The sequence below is a fragment of the Chelmon rostratus genome, chromosome 24 (genome assembly GCF_017976325.1).
Source record: "Chelmon rostratus isolate fCheRos1 chromosome 24, fCheRos1.pri, whole genome shotgun sequence".
Lineage (NCBI taxonomy): Eukaryota > Metazoa > Chordata > Actinopteri > Chaetodontiformes > Chaetodontidae > Chelmon > Chelmon rostratus.
Genome location: NC_055681.1, coordinates 1162053 through 1176083, shown reverse-complemented (window position 1 = coordinate 1176083; position 14031 = coordinate 1162053). Strand labels below are relative to the sequence as shown.

Sequence of the window (14031 nt, the reverse complement as noted above, 5' to 3'; positions counted from 1 at the left end):
CGGCGCCGAGAACTAAAGACCGAGGGTGCCGCGGCGGCGCCGTCCGAGCCGGCGAGCCCCCGTGGGTGCTCCGCGATGGGCGGCGTGCCCAAACTTAGCAGCCCCTTCGGCGGTGGCATCAGCTGGGGCGCGGCACCGGGCGAGCGTGCCAGCCGAGGTGATGACGGCTGACCGCGGGCGGCCAGAGGTTAATGGGAACGTTTAGAGGATGGCTGAGTCTTTTTGTGGTTTGTTACAGAGAGAAAATACTTCTAACAGGATCCCTCTGGCACAGCGGAGCTGGCGAGGATGGTGTTCATCCACAGCGTGTCCACCCTCCCAGCTTCACAGCTTCGTCCCTGCTCCGCTGTCCCCCGTCCTCGCCACTGCGAGGGACGCTTGTCAACAAGTATCTCTCTTCATGGTGAAGCATTGTGGTGCCGCTGCATTAGCAGCGGCGAGCTGCAGCCCTACAACGATTAGCAGCGACAGTCTCCCCTCCTCATCCTCGCCGAGACTCGCTGATGTTAATGAGACCCGGGCCGACCGTCGCTGTGGGCAGACGGACGGGGAGGAGGAAGGACGGCGGACTGAAACGAGAGGGAAAGGCGAAGATAAAGAGATGATGACAACAGTTGGAGATGGCGGGCTCGGCCCTGTCACATATCTCATTGGACGGGGGCGTCGCCGCGGAGGCGAGGGGCGATCTCTCCCGACATAATTCCTCCCTCCGGTCCGACTGGGAAGTCGACAGGGGAGGGGAGGAAGAATGGAGGTGTTTAATACCTCCCTTCACCTCTTCCTCCTGACTCCATCCTTCCATCCTCCTCCCGCTCTTTCTATCTTTCCTTTCCTCACATCCATCCTTCCTAATGTCTGCCTCCTTCTGTCTTCTTCCTTTTTTATCCCTAAATGTCCATTTCCATCTGTTTTCTTCACACCTTTCTCTTGTGATTTCCTTCCCTCCATCCGTCCCACTCCCTGCCCCCCCCTCTCTGCTCTCCATCTTCCTCCTATCCATCCCTTTCTCTTCCCAGTTTTCCTCCCTCCATCTATCCTTCTCTCCACCCCCTCCCGAACCTCCAAACAGGACCTAATTGGGAGGCGGAGTGGGGGGCCAGACCTTGACAGACAGGAGGTCAGTGTAATTGCTGCTGGCCATATTTAACATTAAGATAATCAGGCCATTAATTACCCTTTGGATCATTAAATCAGCCACTTGCAAAATGAAATTTCGGCCTCTATTACTCACTTGAGAGACCACGAGGGGAAGGCATTTTTCCATTCATCAGCCTCCCCCCAACATCCCCTCTCTCACCGCCTTCCACTCCCATCCCTCCCGCCGCCTGGACAAAGCCTCCGCCGGCCTTTCCCCACACCTGCTCCTCCTCCTCCTCCTGTCGCCGCTCCTTCAGGCATGAGGAAGCAGACGAGTTGTGTCGTTTTAGTGATTTACGGTTTGGATTATTGGTGCAAATAAGGGCTTGATTTTGTATATTTAAACAGAAATTTAAACCACTAAATCATCATTTGAGTACATGTTTGTCACAAATGAACTTACTGCAGACGCGCTGATGTCGTTTCTGCCTTTAAACACGACGCGACTCCACGAGCTTCCTCCTGAACTCACGTTGGTTTAAACTTATTGGAACTACATTATTTTCTTTGACGTGTTTCCTGCTTCTTCTCTCAGACCTCCTTTAAAAGATCTCGATCTATCGAATGACACCCATCACGCCTTTCATTTCGCTCTCCTCGCAAACAGGAAGTGGCGTGTTTTGTTTCCTGTTTCTTAGAAACAAACAGCAGAAGAAGAAACCAGCGAGGCGCAGTTCGACCCCTTGAATCGGTGTCACATTACGCCATCACTTCCTGCATGTGCTTCAAAATAAAAGCACTTTAACGTGGAGACAGTGGTGGACCTTTACTGTGAAACAGGAAGTGACAACCTGTCAATAACATGACTGTTCTTCACATTTATTCCAGATAGTTTGCAGCAGTTTTTGTTCTGAGCCACTTTTGAAACTTAACTAACAAAGCTGGATGAAGGGGGACGACGTGGACCGAGGACTGATTAACGATGTTCTAGCAGCAGCAGAGCTGACGTCTTGTCCATCCACAGACAGCTGCAGCGATAGCTCTGGTGATAGTGGAGCGTATATCAGCACTTCATGTATTTAAATGTGATTGGCCCCGCGCGCTCGGTGCTTGTTGACGTCTCGCAGGTTGAATTGTAATTTAAGAGCAGCAGTGAGTGAATGTAACCTCGGCGCTTCAGCTTCTACATATCATTTCATAGACCGCCCCGGCACTCTATAAAGCTGTCATAAAACCTCCACGCCTTCCTCTCAGCGCGCGCGAGACGGACGCATGGACATGTTCACATCAAAGAGGATGACGAGGAGGAGGGACAGAAGAAGAAGACGTGTCCCTTCAAGTTTTAAGATCATTTCTGAAATCCCAGAAAAAGAAAAGTGTGAAATCAGTGTTTCACCTTCATGTTTCAGCTCACATCATTACTGCAGCAGCAGACGTCTCAGGTGACGTCCAGGTGTCTTCATGTCCTCTCAGATCCAGACGTTGATGTTCTGCTTTTTCTGCTTCTGAACTGAAGGAAACGTTTTTGGCCTCATGAGGTCGAATCACAAGAAGAAGCCACTAAATCCTCGTTGTATGTGCCTGACACTAACTCTGTCCTGTTTCCTGTTTGTCACCTGTCACCTGACTGACATGAACGAGATCCAGTGATGTCATTAAACAGACTGATGTCATTGGTCAAACTCTTATTTTGGAAGAAACAACACAAGTAGTTTAAGATGGCGTTTTTGGATTTTCCTATAAAAAATAGATTTGTCTCTTCTAAACCACATGACCTGCATTGTGTTTCTAACGGTTACCATGGTGACAGAGGGGCTGAGGGGACCTTCGCTCTTTTTATTTCTGATTTTTTGCCTTTCTGTTGGGGGGGTTGTATGTTGAATGTAGTGTTTCCATCAGTGTTTATCACATCCTTGCTTTTGCATCTTTTCTAAACTTTTTTTTTGCATTATGTTAGCTCTTTTAATTTAATTTAAATTAAATTTAAAAAATTTAAGACACATTTTTTGAAGCGTAAATTGAAAACATGCATAAAAACAACCGGGTGAAACACGGCTAAAGGTAAAGAGAGAAAAAATAGCAGCACACAGAGGACCGGTAGAGAGAGAGAGAGGAATGATGGAGGGAACAGAGACAGAACGGAGGAGGATTTATGGAGGTGAAACGACAAACAGCGAGCCACTTAAGGAATGGACTGATAAATACTATCGACAGGACGGAGAGAGGTGGAGAGAGATGGAGCTGCAGTGGAGCGTTGCGGGTTAATTGAGATAATATTGACCTCCTTCTCTAATCTCTTCGGGGGGAAACATGCTTCAGATTCATAAATAAAAAGGAACATGAGCAACAATAAAAGCATTAGTGCTCTGACGGAGGAGGGCTAATGGCACGTCAATACGCAAAGATCGCTCGCTGTGTGTGTGCGTGCGTGTGTGTGTGTGTGTGTGTGCAGCATCAGTGAGTCAGTGTGGCTGCAGTGTGTGGATGGTTATATGGTGTTTTACATGTTTTTTCCTGCAGAGTGTATGTGTTGCTCTTATAGATGCATATAGTTGAGTCACATGACACCTGAACAGCTGATTGTTCCCTGCAGAACGTTACAGGAAGCAAACATCTAACACGTTAATTCTCCTTAATTCATGAATAAATACACAAACACGTCTTTGCACTGACATTCATTCACACACACTAAAATGTGCTGTATGCTGTCTGTTTTAGATGTAGTATTTTTTACAGTGTGGTCCCTGCTGAGTACATGTAGTAAAAACACTGTGTCTGTTTGTTTACATGTGTTCATGTGTTTTGTCGGGTTAAAATGTGAATGTGTTTGTGAGCATATCTGCACACACTGTGTGTGTGTGTTGGGGGGAGTAATTATAAGGTGCTTCTGTTGACTAATGAGCGTTAGGGGGGTGAGTGCAGGGGGGAGGACGGGGAAGTCGATCTTTATGCGGTTGGCAGTCAGCTCTAATTTGTTATGATGGCTGCTGGCTTCCTAAAGCTGCAACGGCCGATAATTACACACACAGACACACAGACACACAGACACACACACACACACACACAGGTACACACTGATCAACACCAACGTCACGCTAAAGTTCACCGATTTGTTACTATCCCCTGTAGTCCACACACACCCCCACACACACACACACACACACACACACACACACACACACACACACACACACACACACACACACACACACACAGAGAGAGGGATGTAGGCAGTTCTGTCAATATCCAACACATCCAGCATGAATCCTGGTGAGTCTCAGACACTGAAACACTGCCACCTGTCTGCAGCTGTCAGCACTGCACTGACACACACAGACCAAGTACATTTACTTCAGTACTGTACTTAAGTACACTCTTGAGGTACTTAATTGAATATTGTTATTATTGTTGCCACTCCACTACACCTCATAAGGACATATATTTATTTTAACATTTATCTGACAGTTTAGATTCTTGCACACAAAACATATGAAGAAAATAATTCATTAAAGGTAATCTGTCATGTAAAACCCTTCATGGAACACCTGCTGCTAACAGTCTGCTAACTGTTCCACAGACAGACTGGAGCTCATCTCCTTCAGCCTGAAGCAGCAGTTCATGTGTTCATCGTGTTCTTCTTTCAAGGCGAAACACCAACAAACAAACAAAGACGTAAATGAGGAAAACTACGACGCCGAGTACGATCAACATGACGAAAGTTATTCTGACTCTTTTTAGTTCAGTTCCATCCTCGCGGTGAAACTGAACTCTTTCTTTGACTCTTTTTTCTGATGCCAACAGAAACGTTCAGACCGTCTCCCAGGTGAGTATTTCCTACCTGCTGGCGTCTGGTCCAGGTTTGAGCCGCCCCTGGGTGTTGGCCTCCCACACGCTGTTGGCGAGCTCGTTGCCGATGGCCGACATGACCTTGATGAGCTCCAGCGGCCACTCGTCCAGGTCCAGAGATCGAACCCTGGACAGGTGGGTGCCAAGGTTCCTGTGGATGCCCGAGCACTCGATGCAGATCAGGGCCCCGAGGTTCAGACTCGCCCAGTCCGGGTCTGGACGAGGGGAGAAGATATCGTATTACATTTACTGATGATTTAATTCTATCATGTGCTAGCTTTGACAAACTTCAAGGAGACATTTAAGTTGGTACAAAGCTGTCAAACTCTCAGCTGTCTGATGAGGGTGAAGCTAAGAATTCTGGGTAAATGAAAATAATTCAATTTTCTATTGGACTTCACAGACGCCACAGAAATAAATAAAAAAATATAAAGTACAAACTAATACAACTGTTGTAGCTATTGTCTCATTAGCACCCGAGCTAATGAGAGCTTTGTTTCCCCCTTCAAGAAAACTCTGTATTGACCTTAAAGAGAAAACCAGAAAGAAGCTCAGAGTGGTTGTGACTGACAGGCTGTGTAGTCCTGGCTGGCTAGTGTGTTAGCAATTAGCACTGCAGCTCCACAGAGACTCCACCACTTCATGCACTAACCTCTGGACGCAGACATAAAAATAAATGAACTATCTCATCAACAACAAGCAGCTCGTTCACACAACAAGCAGCTCGTTCACACAACAACCACCTTGTTCACACAACAAGCAGCTCGTTCACACAACAACCAGCTCGTTCACACAACAACCACCTCGTCCACACAACAACCACCTCGTTCACACAACAACCACCTTGTTCACGCAACAACCAGCTCGTTCACACAACAACCAGCTCGTTCACGCAACAACCACCTCGTTCACACGACAACCAGCTCGTTCACACGACAACCAGCTCGTTCACACAACAACCACCTCCTCCACCCTGACGGTATCTGGTACTCACTCTGGGCTTCACAGTCGGCACAGCGCCCGTTTCCTCGGATACTTCTGATGGTCTGCAGAGCCATGGCCTCCGTCTGGCTGGTCAGACGAGACTGAGAGAAGAAAAACAAACTGATGTGATTCAGGTTCCGAACATATGAAGGCAGTGGAAACAAAGACTGTAGCTGAGACACGAACACGTGCATGGGTTTGTTTGACGAAGACTAAAAGGTTCAGAGGTTAAATCGACGAACATTAGAATAAAGAGGTTGAAGTTGACTCAACACGGCTGAAACTAACATGGACTCAGGACTAGGATGAAATTAAACAGAACTAACACTAAAACAGAGAAAAGCAGCAAATCCTTGCAGCTGATGAGCTGAAACCAGAGAATCTTTTAATCGATGTGTGTTAATCGATTAATCATTGAAGTTAAAGCACAAATGCCCAAAAATCTTCTCAGATGTGAATAATTGCTGTTGGTCAATAAACGGAGCAGCTTAAATAAGTAAACTGGGAAATTAGACCTGAACAGATTAATCGTGATTCATCATTTATTTGAGGAAATACTCTGTCGATGAATCAATAATGAAAATAAGATAAGAGTAGTGGCCCTAAAACCAGATGACTTCCAACCAACACACACAAACACACACACACACACACACACACACACACACACACACACACACACACACACACACACACACACACACACACACACACACACACAGGTGTCTGCAGATGAGAGTCGACCCGACGTCGCCGCTGTTTCAGGCTGAAGCCGTCGATGTCGGGGAATGAAGGAATAACACAGCAAACAAATGGAATGGGGGCGGGCGGTGTTCTGCTTGGGTCGAGGGGGGGGCGATGAAAGGCTGAGAGCCTGAGGCGTAAACACAGCGGGTCTGGGCTGAGAGTCGCCGCCTGCTGCATTGTGCAGGTGGAAAACAGCAACGCTGAGGCTGAAGCTGAGCTGCAGTAATTACTATTCTGTAATTATGTGAATGAGAGTGTGTGTGTGTGTGTGTGTGTGTGTGTGTTCCTGCTGTTTCTATCACAGCTGATAACAGCAGAGCGATTCAAACGCCTCATCCTTCGAGTCATCGGGCAGGGCCGGGTGTGCTCACCTTGTTCTTGCTGCTCTCACAGGACTGCAGGCTGGCCAGGATCTGGCTCTCGATCACCTGGACCCAGGCGTCTCGCTCCTCGTACGAAGTGGCTTCAAAATGCCACGTCTGGCCCGTCAGCGACACGATGGTGAACTCGAAGTTCTCCTCTTGTTCTGTCGGGCGGAAAACGGGGAGAAAAGCAAGATGAGCGTGGGAAACGTCCGACACACGGCAACCACAAAACCTTCCACTCGGCCACACGTCAGCCCGGCCGTTCGGTTCACACTCTGATCCAGAGAGAGGTTCAGGGTTCGCTCTTTAAGAAAGATGAAACTGGAGCCAAAGATGAACGAGTCAAAATCAGCGAAACGGGAGACTACAGACAAAATCTCACTTCTTTATGGTCACATTTAGACAATTCAGAAATGTGTTTTAGACTTGTTGGACTGGTTTACTTCCTGTGTTCAGTTACAGTATGAAGAGTCCAGCAGGTCTGGTTCAGGTCTGGTTCAGGTCTGGTTCAGGTCTGCTTCCTGTCCCCAGACTCAAAACCAGCACTGGAGAAGCAGAACTCTGCTCCAGCTCTTTTCAGGTTTCTGTTCACCTCTCAGCGTCAGGACGTACCCCCCCCCCCCCCCACCGCAGAGGTAAACAAGCAGCTCTGGATGAACTGTGTCTTTTCACTGACAGAAAGCTGTTCTGACTGAAGGACACCTGTTCTCCTCAACTGACCACTGGTGACCTTTGTGACCCTGAACCCTGAAGCCAGGATTTCACCCAAATTACAGGCCCTATGTCCTCCCTCGCCTCCCCCAGGGGCCCCCAGCCATCCCCCCCTCTCCTCTGCTGACATGTCAGTGGGAGAGGTCAGTCATTAAAATCAGGGCCTGCTGGAGGGGGGACACATGGATCTATTACCCAGAACCCCCCTCAGAGGTTAATGGGACAATCAGGAGTCAATTAGACCGAGTGTGTGTGTGTGTGTTTGTACACGACTGCAGAAGAGATTCAAGGTGCTCGACTTCTCCGCAGCAGCTGCAGCTCTGCTGTCTGCATGTCCACACATTAAAGGGACAGTTCACCCAAAAACACCAGCGAATGAACCCACAGCACCCGCCCACGGGCGTCTCACCTTCGTCCATGAGGATGACTTCAAATATGCCAAATACTCGCTGTTTCTGACTGAGTCTAAAAATGATTTCATCATCTGGTTATTACCTAAACTGAAAAAAGATTGTAGAGATTCATTTTGAATCGACGTTTTCAGTACAAATCTTTTGGTTTTTGGACAAACAACATCTGGAGGCTCTGTGACACCCCCACTGTCCCATAAAAACATTGTTTCAAAGAAAAAACTCAAGAGATTCATCTGAATTCCAGCTCCTCCTTTTACCAAAACATCTAAATCCTAATCAATAAATATTAATGAACGGCTGCAGTTCGGATCTGCAAGACCTGCAGATGTTAAATTCAACACGCGACAAAACGACCTCAAAGCTTTCAGAGGCATCTCAAAACAAATTTAGCTCCAGCGACAAAGTTCATTCATGAAAAGAAATCTTACTCCAGAGCTCTTAACTGCATCTCATGCTCTTCATCACTTGTCATGACTCACAATCCAGCATCGTTTCCACATTACTGAGCGCTTTAAGACCTTTAAAACAAGCAAAACTCTGGACGCTAACAGGTTTTAGGAGCTTCAAACAGCATCTGACAGTCGCTTCATGACGGCTGAGTTTTTAGCCTGCGTGGACAACAGGTTCTTAAAAGTGCTGAAGAAAAGTGGAGCCGACACTCTTCCATCAGTCAAGATTGACTTCATTTCATTCAGAATTTAGCGGTGATGCTCAGTCTGAGGTTTGAGCGTCCGTGTTCTGCAGCTGTTCACGTTAAACACCGCGGCATCGAGCCAGTTCTCACAGGTCTGACGGATGTTTGGCCACACGTGGAAACTGTTACCGAGCAGAGAAAGGATGGGAAGTGGAGGTGAAGCGGGGCCGTGGCTGAGAGCCGGTATCATCGCCACACCAGATCAGACAACAGCCAGCTTCTGTTTACAATTAGCCCCAGTGAGGAGGTAAGAGATGAGGGGGAGGCAGGGGGGACACAGGGGTAATCACCAAATCAAAGGATGGCCTCCAACAAGGCTGATGATTCCCAGGATTCCTCAGTTTCTGCTGGTAGGACAGACGAAGAGGTTTCATCCCTAAGATGTGTTGTTTCATGAGTGGAGAAGGAAATAAAGCGTCATTTATTCAGTATTTTCATCCAGAGCGGCGCTCGGCGACGGCAGAGCTCGGTGCGGAGCTCGGTAATCGTTCATGACACTTCTAGGCGAGCGTTTCTGGAAGCAGCAGTTTCGTGACGTGTGCCGGGAGTGAAGCAGTGAAACGATGAGAGGTTTAATCAGTCGGAGAGCGGTCACGGCCGGCCCGCGAGGGAACGACCATTTGCTCTTCCTCAACTCCAGTCATTTGGCTAATTGGGAGCGTCTCAGAGCACCGGCGCTGAAGTTCCCCTCCGGCTTCGCTCCGGATAATCAATGGCCTCGTCCGAGGAGAGGAAGGACGGAAGGTAAGGATGGAAGGGAGAGCCCCGAGGCCGGACGAAACCCTTCCACTTCCAGGACGAAGAGATTGAAAACACCTTTGCTGACCAAAGTTTCCTTTGCTGAAGACGACGCTGGATCATTTTCATCTCTGAGGCGCTCCAGGCGAATGATGGGCTGAGTCTGATTAGTTGATGTTAATTAAAACTACTGTTTACAGGGGCTGGTTAATGGCTCAAGGTTAAACCTGACTTTTGTTTTAAACGCAGCGTTCATCTCAACCTCGAAAACTGTTCCACCGACAACCGACAACCTTTGTTCCGCAGTGAGAACGAGTCCAAAGCAAAATAAAAAGGAATCTGAAAGGTATTAAAATGAAACATGTGGGTCTAATTCTAGACCTGGAACTGGACCAGAGCAGTTGAACGCCACACGGCCTGCTGCCTCGAGCTCCACAAGATCTTCACAAAACATTTGGTCCAAGAGAAGTGATCCAGGGAAAACTAGTCTCGGTTGACGTTGACTAAATTCTACAGAACAAACTCAGCTCATGTTACTGCACACGGTGCTTCTTCACAGCGCTGAGCTGCCTCAGACTGACAAAAACATCTGTCTCCAGATCAGATCAGAGAACCTGCTGCTGCTTGTGGTTCTCGTGCACCTTTACTTTCCTGTTTCCACTGAAGGGAAACGAATTCAGCACAGCAGAAATTAAAACTCTGCATATTTAAATGTGCAAAATGAGCAAACTGCACATAATGCAGGAAGTGAGTGTATTTTGAGGCTCCTGGGTCTACATGACAGCCCACCCATCAAGTGCCGGTTGAGCCCTGCAGGGTCAAGAATCCCATCATAATTAAATTCCCATGATTCTCTGTTTTCAGGGGGAGGGAGTTTGGCTGCTTGACAATTATGGAAACCAACAATCCAGAAAGGCCTTGCCTCTCCGCAGTGTGAATTAAATGCTGCATTTAAATGCTGCACGCTGACCCAGCGCACCACGGCGGCTAATGAATAAAATGAGGGGGGCATTAGGCTGTGCTGCTGAAGAACCACTCCCCCAACCCAGTTTTAGTCTGAAAGCCCCCAGCTGAGCCTCCGCTGCACTCTGCAGCTCCTGCCTGCTGCTCGGTTGCAGACCGACTGTTCGTCCGTGGTTTTCACGCAGTGTGGCGGTAAAGCAGCGGCGATGCGGCGACAGCTCATGTGCAGCTGGGTGTAGCTGCGTGACTTCAACGCCGTGCAGGGTGGAGCGCTATAGAAGAGCGATACACAAAGCTCGACTACGATCAACGGCGTGGAAACACTTCGGCGGACGCAGATCGGTCTGAACAACCGTTTGACGTTGTGTCGCGTTCAATAACCAGAATTTAATATTTAGACCAGGGGTCACCAACCTTTTTGAAACTAAGAGCTACTTCAAGGGCACTGAGGAATGCAAAGGGCTACCACTCTGATAATACACTTCTGAAATAACAAAGTTACTCAGTGTACCTTTAATTTTATGTTATTAGTGTCTCTCCACGTTGTGCCGCTCAGCCGTCGCACCGCAGATGAGACACACACAGTTTTCTTTCACGTTAGTAAAAAAGAACTCTTCCTCCCATTCACTGTGGAAATGAGAAGTTTTCTTCCTTTTTTCTGCTGTTTTTGTGGGTAGAAAACGCGTTCGTCTCCTCATCTTTGCAGCGCTCACGAGCTCATCTCAGCAAAGCTGGTTTGTCATGCGCACTAGACTGACCTCCGACCCAGACTACGTCAGAGTTCGTACATTAAACTTTTTTTATGATATACATTTTTTTTACGTTTTTATGTATTCGTTTTTAAATTGACATCACTGTAAATGTAATTCAAAAAGAATAGCAACACAATTAAATAAAATTTTAGACAGAGCTAATTCGTGATTAGTGCTATTTTTAGAACTGGCTTATGGGCGACTGATGTGGATGCTGCCGGCGACCTGGTGCCCGCAGGCACCGGGTTGGTGACCCCTGGTTTAGAGAGTTTAAGTCGCGTTGCCACTGCAGTCAAACAGGATCGGAGCCAGCTGGGGGTTTAGTCCAATCAGCTCATCTGTAAACAGCCTCTCAGAGCCAATCAGGGACTCACCTACATTAGTTAAGCCTTTTACTGGTTGTTTTTGTCACAACTGATCATTGTTATTAAAGAATAAGACATAACTCCTGCCTGTAATCGTCTTGAATGGCCTTGTAGCAACCAAATCTTTTATATTCGCAGTGGTTGTCTGCACTCAGTACAGGGTCAGACTAAGAAATTGACAGAGGATGAACAGCCAAGATCTGATGAACCCACAGGAGTGGAGCATTTAGCAGCTAAAGAGCCGGATCTTCAGAGAAAAGCTGAGGGAGAGTGAATACTGGACTCGTGTCCAATGGGATCATCACGTTTCTTTCTGTCTTGGACACGTTAAAAAGCAACTGTTGGCCATAACTTTATAAAAAGTCGGATTCAGTTCCTGATCTGAGGGAGGCGGCAGCTCCTGGGGGGAAGGTGAATGTCTGAACCACGTTTTGTGCCACCAGCTGTTCAGATCTTTCAGTCTGGATGGACACTGCCTCCCACAGACTCCAGTTGTTTCTGAGCACAGTGAAAAGGTCCTCGGTGTTTTTAAGATAAAGTGACTCGCTGAATATCTGCACCACCTGTGTACTTAGAGGCTCCTCCACCCGCTCGGCCTCTCCTCGGCGTCGGTGCACAGGACTTAACTTATGCATGAGAGTACAAACACGACACACACGGCTCAGACGGCGAGTCGGCCGCGCCGTGTTGGTAATTACCGTCACCGCTCTCGGCTACTGTGGGCGACATTCACGCGGGGAGAGGTGGCGCCGAGGCAATTTGTGAACTCTGACACGGGTAACCTTTAGCAGCAGAAACAGAACAAACCAAATATACAGCATTTACAGGACGCAGAGAGGGAGGGGGGAGGACATGCATACGAGCCTATCATCCGGGGTGTGAGGCGTCGAGTCGGCCCGGCGGGGGTGTGTGTGTGTGTGTGTGCGTGTGACAAGCAGGACGGTAGGTGCAATGAGAGGGGAGGCGTGAGGGAGACAAAAGGGGGCCTCGGGAAACACAAATTAAAAGCCTTAAATGTCACCGCACACAGTATTGCTTTGCGACACAGGTCATTACTCCCCATATTATTCGCAGCCTTTTACAACATTAATAACCTGGAAAATATTGCAGCCGATTGTTCCGAAGTCTCTCTGAGAAAGACGGATGTGGGTCTACTTTCTGAAGCGGAGGAAGAAGCCGCGACGTAGAGCGGATTAGCACTGATCGGAGATGATTTAACCGGTTTCCTGGCTCTTAGTTTCGGCTCGATCATGCAGACGGACGGAGACACAAACAGGTAAGGACACACCTGCGCCAACAGCTGGTGGAGTTTTCGTTGGGTCAAATAAAGAGACACATCACAGCTCATGTACCGACACTCACTGGACGCCACGTTTCACACCACCTGAACAACGCATGCTTCCAGGCTGCATCTTCCCTGCAGGGTGGGTGTGTTTGTTCGGTTGTATCCTCGCAGGTGAGGAGGGCGGGGCATAGGGATGCAAGAAGGGAAGGGCGCTGTGACAGACAGGTCAGGTGACTCAGGCAGGAGGAAGAACGTGGACGCTTCTGTCCAGAAACGCACTGACAGCCCCCAGTCGGCACTGATTTGAGGATCTGCGTGTCAAGAAGAGGTCTAGGGTAGAAATAATGAAAAAATATGGCTGAAAAGTACGTTTTCAGGCTTCGAGCTTACACGAAACTGTCGTTTTTCATCCATCAGCTCACAAGAGTTTAGAGGAAAGTCTAAAATTTTAAATATCTTTTTCTCTTAGGTTTGACCTGCATCTAGACTGTTCTGACACCGAGAATCACCAAATCAATGCTTGCTGGGTGAAGCACATTTCTCCAGGACGGGGTGCTCCACCCCTTCACTGGCTGGGGTCAGGGTGGGGTCGATGGGGGTCCACCTGTCTGTCACAGCGGTGTTTTTACCTTCTGAGTTGTGCAGACTGTTGGTGTAAATGCTGCGAAGACTACCAACACGATTAAGTTTCCACGCTTTACGTTTGGCTGCATCCCCCGACGGCAGGAAGAGAGAAGAGACGGAGGGACAGAAGAAAGACAGAACAGAGAAGGGGGGACAGAGTGGAGGGAGGAGACGACATGCACGAGAGAAAACAGAGAAGAAGAAACAGAAGAGGGAAGAGAGAGACAGGAGTCAAAAACAGCAGCGTCGAGGAGGATTGGTCCACAGGGGAGGGGGCGTGGCTTGAAGTGGGAGGGGCCAATGAGCATGATGAAGGGATGAAAGTAAGTTTGCAACATAACAAACGAGATCAAAAGAGCAAGAAAACAAACTGCTCAAACCTTCACTGTTCTCTTCAAAACAAAAACTAAATAACGACCAACATCAGCAACCGGAGGCGAAACAGGAAGGAGCGGAAACACCGACAG

General features: G+C 48.2%; 1 protein-coding gene across 2 annotated transcripts in view; it reads right to left on the bottom strand.

The window, feature by feature from the left end:
• Nucleotides 1-14031, bottom strand: part of agap1 (ArfGAP with GTPase domain, ankyrin repeat and PH domain 1) — a 137163-nt gene that overhangs the window by 14889 nt on the left and 108243 nt on the right. For both annotated transcript variants that reach the window (XM_041966571.1, XM_041966570.1), the window contains exons 14-16: nucleotides 7026-7180; nucleotides 5918-6008; nucleotides 4916-5138 (exon numbers count right to left, since the gene is read on the bottom strand). In XM_041966571.1, coding sequence (XP_041822505.1) covers nucleotides 4916-5138; nucleotides 5918-6008; nucleotides 7026-7180 — 469 coding nt within the window. The remainder of the gene's footprint in view (nucleotides 1-4915; nucleotides 5139-5917; nucleotides 6009-7025; nucleotides 7181-14031) is intronic.